Below are 6,000 nucleotides of genomic sequence, written 5' to 3'. Positions count from 1 at the left end.
CGTTTCGGTTTCATTTCCGGCAGCCCCGGGCCCGGAGCGGCGGCGCCGAGCGGAGCCCCCCGGCGTTCCCTTCCCCCCCCACTCCCGCCCAGGGCGGCCACACCCCCGGGCTCGGCGTGAACCGAGCGCCCCCGCCCCGCACACACACACCGCTCCTCCCCCGCCTGCGCCGGCACAGAGAAAGGGAAGGGAGGCGGCGCCGGGCCCGGGTCTCCCGCACCGCGCACAACATGGAGGAGCTGGTGGTGGAGGTGCGGGGCTCCAACGGGGCCTTCTACAAGGTACCGGGTGCTCGCGGCCGGGCCGGGCCCCAGGGGAGGGAGCGGGGACGGCGACGGGAGGAGGAGGAGGCGGCGGCGGCTCCTCCTCCTCCTCCCCGTGCTGAGGGAGATCGGAGGCCCCGGGGCAGGAAGAAGGAGAGGGAACCGGGCTGGGGTGGAGGCCGCGCCGGGTCCCTCGCGGTGGCCGCGGGGAGCGAGCCCGGGTCCGGCGGGGCTGAGGGGATTCGAGGCCCGATGAGGAGCGAGAGCGGGGAGGCCTCGGGCCTTCCCTCTTTGTGGGAAGGGGCGCCCGGGGCCGCCTTGTCCCGGCGCTGAGCGAGGATCAGCGCTGGGATGGGGCATTAATTGCTAAATCCTCAGCTTTTGTCGCTACTTAAGGAAAGTCTCTCTCGCCGTCCGGGTTTCCAGGAGAGCCGCACTGCATGAGCACGGCCTGCAAGGCGGGGAGGAGGGGGGCCCTCGTTAATACAAATTCCTGATAAAATGCTGTGGTGGATTCTTGCTCCTAATGCCATGGCAGAGGAAGCTGCCTAGTGATATTAAAGAGAGCATTGCTTGGCCGAATATATCTGTGCAGTGTTGCTAAAAACATGTAGTTACCAAATGTACTTACTGAAATTACTTTGTGGCATTCCATGTTTGTTTCCAACCCCTTGTGCCATCACTGAGACTTGAACATATATTCCTACCACTCAATATGTTTTATTAATACTATGTAGTATTGTGTGGCTTTGCATGAGTTGGGTCATATTAATCAGCTTATTAATAGGGTATAATTTGTAGTTTTATAGAAAATAAAATTCTGATATGGTGGGTTTGGGCCTACTCTCATTGACCTGTTATCAAAATACCAGAAACAGCCATACATCAGTTTCTGCAAGTCTCCCATGGTTTAAATGTTCCTAGGACTTTAAAAATTGGGCCTAGTTATTGTGCGACATCCAATATTTATGTTAGCAATGAAGGACYGGGTAGAGTTTCACACTCACATGTTCCTGTGGTAAGGCAGGTAGATATCCAGATGATACAGTTCCAACCCCTCCAACTTTTTCCAAGGAAAAAAGACCTCTTAAAAGCTTATTTTTAAAATACATGTGCTAGTATCTTATTGTGAAAACAATAGCTGGGTTGTTTTTTTTTTTTTTTTAAAAAGTAGGTATGATACAAGTCAGTGGTAAATAAGCATCCTGTGAGCTCAGAGTGTTGTAGTCAGAGTTCTAGATCTGTATATTGCTTCCTGGAATTGAATAATTTAGCACTTTTAAAAATCAGTTTTACATTTTTAAGGCTACAGAAAGAAGCAGAAAGAATAAATACATTTTCACAGGAGAACTTTTAATGAGAGTAGTTACACAATGATGTGAAAGAGATGATGGTAATAATGACATGGGGCATTCTTTAGTGACAAATATTTTCGAAGAAACCTGAGAGAATCAAAAGCTTCTGGAACTTTAGTTTGTGTTCAGGTTTGACACTGTGGGACCCTGTACACCTTGTTGTAAGTGAAAGTTTCATTTGAGCATATGTTCATGGGAGCTTATTCATGATTTAGGGTACCCAAGTTCTAAAACAGACATTGCTGCAAGTTACATGTTATGTTTGCCTTTTAACTTTCAGAAATTTTGACAGGATTTTTTTTTTTGTTTCCTCTTAATCACTAACCAAGAAGACTTGKTTAAATTGTCTAAAAGCAAAATGGGCATATGGATTTATCTGTCATCACCTGAATTACCTCATTAGATGGAGCATTGCACTTGAGATAAAAGCAACAATTTTTTTTAAAATAGTTTAAAAATTAGGTTTTTTACATCCTCATGCAATAATGTTCATTGTAAACCAGCACTTTTCCACTAGCTTTCTCCTAGTTTGAATTGCTTGAGTTCTTGTTACAGATTTTTCTTTCATCAGTGTYTGAGTATCAGTCTGTTATGAAGTAATTTATCAAAATTTTTTCTGATGAGTTTTATGCCCATCTTGTAGGTGGGCAGTTTGGTTGTAAAAAATTAATGTTGACCCAGCATAACAAGAAGTGTGCAGTGATGTCAGGTGGGAATTTAATTGCAAGGTTTTTTTTTTATTTAAAAAGTTTGTTTAAGCAGCCTCCTGAGAAGTGATATATAGCAGTAGTGTTTCAAACATATCAAAAGCAAAACAATTCTATTATTCAATCTCATAATTTACTGATAACTTGAAGAATTCTTTTGGCTTTGAATAATTCTGAAGATCTTAATGAGAATATGTAAATGTTTTGGAAAAAAACCACCTCTCTTGATACTAAGASATGGAAGGGGGAGGAGTGTGAGTCTGCTATGGTAAGGATGGGACTAAGTGGCACAAGCAGGCACCTAATTGCAGCTTCAGGTTTTCATGSCCTCCTTGTAGGTCTCTTTGAAGACCTGAGCATTTTTGAGTGTACCCAGCAGCATCTTGATCTTGACAATACAAAACTGCCTACCTGAGCCCTGCTAGAAGTAGTAAACCCGTGATTTCTGAGATATATCCAGAGGATTCATGTCCCACCCAAAATATAGGAGAGGGTTTGAGGATGCTTTCATACCCAGCTGTAAGATTGGAATTCAAGTTTCATCCTGATCAGGTGCACTGTATGCTGGAGTGTGTGTGACTGCTGTAGTGAAGAYTAGTTCTTTCTGAATGGAATTAAAATACTGCATGGTGAATAYTTTGTACTTTCATGATTATTTTTCCTCTTTGCCTAAGATGAATTATTCTGTGGAAAGTACAGTGCAGTCAATGGGCATGATTCAGGGATAATTGACAATCTGGTACCTAGAGATGCTTAGTCATGACTTGCTATGTGGTTGGGCCCAGAATCCTTGGTAAGAAAATATTGGATTTCGGTACTTATTTTATGAAGACTGGCCCAACAAACCACCAGGACTGAATTCAAGGGAGGGAACTGCCTTTTTGCCACTCACAGCCAAGTAACTAAGCCTGAAGATGTGCAGTATTAGGGCATATCTTCTCATATCTTTTCTTGTATAGGAACAGTAAATTGGGTTTTGAAGTTCTTATCTCATTCACRAGGACTAATAGACAGCCTTTGTCTAATCTTTTTGGGATTAGCTTTAGATATTTCCCTATAAAATGGACATGCTGGATGCCTTTCCAACATGGGATTGATTTTTCTTTTCCAGTTAGGGAGCGATTCTCTCTTGTGTCCTCTGCTAAAGATGGAAAGTATCCTGTTGATGAAGCAGACAGTTTTGGAATGGTGTTTGTTGTTAACATGTGTATGTTGTCTGTAACCCAATTTTTGCTACTTCTTGCTCTATAACCTTGTGAAAATCTTCAACTTTTTATCCCAGTAGTTTCAGTGCTTCGCTGTTGTTTGCTTGGTTTTATAGATAACTTCATTGAAGGTACAACTGATAAAATAATTCATCTTTCTTATTACTTTATTACTYCAGGTCTCACTATTAGCAACAGTTCCTGTGGCCCTCTGTATCCATATTTTTTCTTTCACTGTTCCAACAGACGCCCTCAGCCAGTATCTCCAGTCTCTGTACATTCATGAACCTGTCTGCTCAGTCCTTCTGAGGATGACTGCCTGTACCCTTTTCCCTTGTCTGGTGACCATTTCTGTGACTATTTTTCTTTCCCTATTCTGTTCCTTTGTATGTCCAGCCTTTCTCAGACTTGATTATCCACCGAGTTCCCTTTTGACATTCTCCTTCCAACAGGTATGAAATGTTACAGAACTGTTACGCTAACAGTAGATGCACGTTTGTTACCAACATAGCTTTTTATGTTAAAAAGCGTATTTTCCCTACTTTCCCTTCTTATAGTTAATTATCTTCCTTTATTAAAATGGTTGACARTGCTCACATCTGATGATGTGAGCAGACTTTAAAAAAAACAGAAAAATTTCATGGCAGCTGAAGCCTTTATTTGTTCCTTTGAAGTGTCTGTCATTCCATTTAGCATAAAAATAAAAAAAATATGCTGGTGTTTCCAATAATACTTATTTTTTTAACAAATAGTTTGTACAATTTAGACCATATATTCAGCATATAACCCTTCCTAGAACTTGAATGCTTATGTGTTTGAGAMATGCCATGCTGTCAACTTTTTTACTTAAATATACCTGAAGCATGGAGAGAAATGAAATGGTTTATGTGACTCAGAGTCAAATTTGGTGTAGAAAACTTACCACATTTYATTTTTTTTTCCACATTAGAGAAGAAGAACCAACCTTTGCCATTATAAAATGTKCTTCTGTTCACAGATTATTTTTTGTGTACTCTTTCTTGATATTTCTGCTGTTAGCAGTAGTGGTATCTCATCTGCTGCAGTCTTTCACTGTCTTGTTACCTCATTTTGCTTCCATCTAGTTTCACTTTGTTTTTAGACATTTCATCTTTGTGTCCAAACTCATCAAAGCCACTGTTCTGTCCCTTCATGGGGGTGCATTTTAAACTCAGGTATCTGCGTCTTTACATTTGAGTTTCTATGCCTACTTACACTCTTTATCTAAAAAAGGCTGATGAATGATTATTGTATTTCTTGTGATACTTTGTGTGAGATCAGAGCCTCTTTACTGACATCTGGGCCTGACTTGTCCTGTGTCTGGGAATTTGGATATGGTGTTAAAGGCTTCTTATTTTGTGCATAATTTYGCATGTATTACAGAAAGAAGACAACCAAACAGTTCTGATAAGCATTAATTTTRGTTTTCCAAAGGCATTGCTGCTTTAATATTTTTTTAAGGAAAACTTAGAAATGTTTCAGACCTTTTCTTTTTGTACTTAGAAGTGTACAAATTGAAATACTTAGTGATGGAGAGTCCAGATATGTTTTTGTGCTACAGATCTGTTTAAATAGTTGTACTGGAAGAAAATTGACATAATGCTGTGGTACAGAAAATAGAAAACTGCTATGATAAGTATCTGACATTTTTCTGTGTCACAGGTAACTGAAAAACAAGGGAAATMCCGTTTCTCTGGGTAGATAGGACTAAACAACCAAATATTAATGACTGTATTAATAGTCATTAATATATTTTGAATGGTTGTTTTTATGCATAAATATCACAGGGCAGAAGTGTTTCATATATTGCATATTTGAAATTTGGAAAGGCATTGTTCACTTCTTAATTAATTAAAAATTTATTCCAAGGAACTTCTGTAATTTTGCAAGACTACAAATTAAAAGATAAACTACAGTGTTCTGACATCAACTTTTTTGGCCAGGCTGAAGTGAAAAGCAGGTATTCRTCTGTCTCTGTGATTGACTCTTCTGAAGTTGGTGTAAGCTGAAGAAATTCAGATTTGTAATTTTCCTTGGAAGTATCTGTATTGATGCTACCTTTGTAAGCTTAACAGTTTTCCTTATGTTCCTGGTTCAGGTTTCCTCAGGTTTCTGGGTTATGACCAAAGCAGTGTTGAAGAACTGTTTAAGGCGAGTTTAAACAGGAGAGTTTATTCCTCTTTCAGCCAGCAATGTGTCCCAAGTTTTACTTTTTCCAGATAACATAATTGCTAGACTGTTTAATGTCTCAGGCTAGTCTTCAGCTTATCTTAGATTTATTTGTTACGCCTCCTRATTTACTTATTAATGGTAGGTTTTAGCATTATTACCTTTAATTAGGTATATTGTTCTAGTCCTTAGGATTCTGCTCAGCATGAGTTGTGTGTTAGGAGCTGTCTTCCATCTCTCTCTGGATATGAGATGTAGYCTTGCTCTTTGCTGCTGTGTTTGT

The 6,000-nt window shown here is 40.3% G+C and overlaps 1 protein-coding gene across 4 annotated transcripts in view; it reads left to right on the top strand.

Moving 5' to 3' along the window:
* Positions 1 to 12: 12 nt before the first annotated feature.
* The window catches only part of FMR1 (fragile X messenger ribonucleoprotein 1), a 29,730-nt gene continuing 23,742 nt past the window's right edge, over positions 13 to 6,000 (top strand). The window contains exon 1 of one of the 4 annotated variants that reach the window (XM_057372258.1): positions 13 to 281. In XM_057372258.1, coding sequence (XP_057228241.1) covers positions 231 to 281 — 51 coding nt within the window. In that variant the 5' untranslated portion in view covers positions 13 to 230. The remainder of the gene's footprint in view (positions 282 to 6,000) is intronic. The other 3 variants (XM_057372257.1, XM_057372260.1, XM_057372259.1) reach the window with 3 other exon arrangements.

This window comes from Malurus melanocephalus, unplaced genomic scaffold (assembly GCF_030028575.1).
Source record: "Malurus melanocephalus ecotype Western Australia unplaced genomic scaffold, MMel_1.1 scaffold_168, whole genome shotgun sequence".
NCBI classification, from domain to species: Eukaryota; Metazoa; Chordata; class Aves; order Passeriformes; family Maluridae; genus Malurus; species Malurus melanocephalus.
This window is presented reverse-complemented; position numbering and strand designations above follow the sequence as displayed.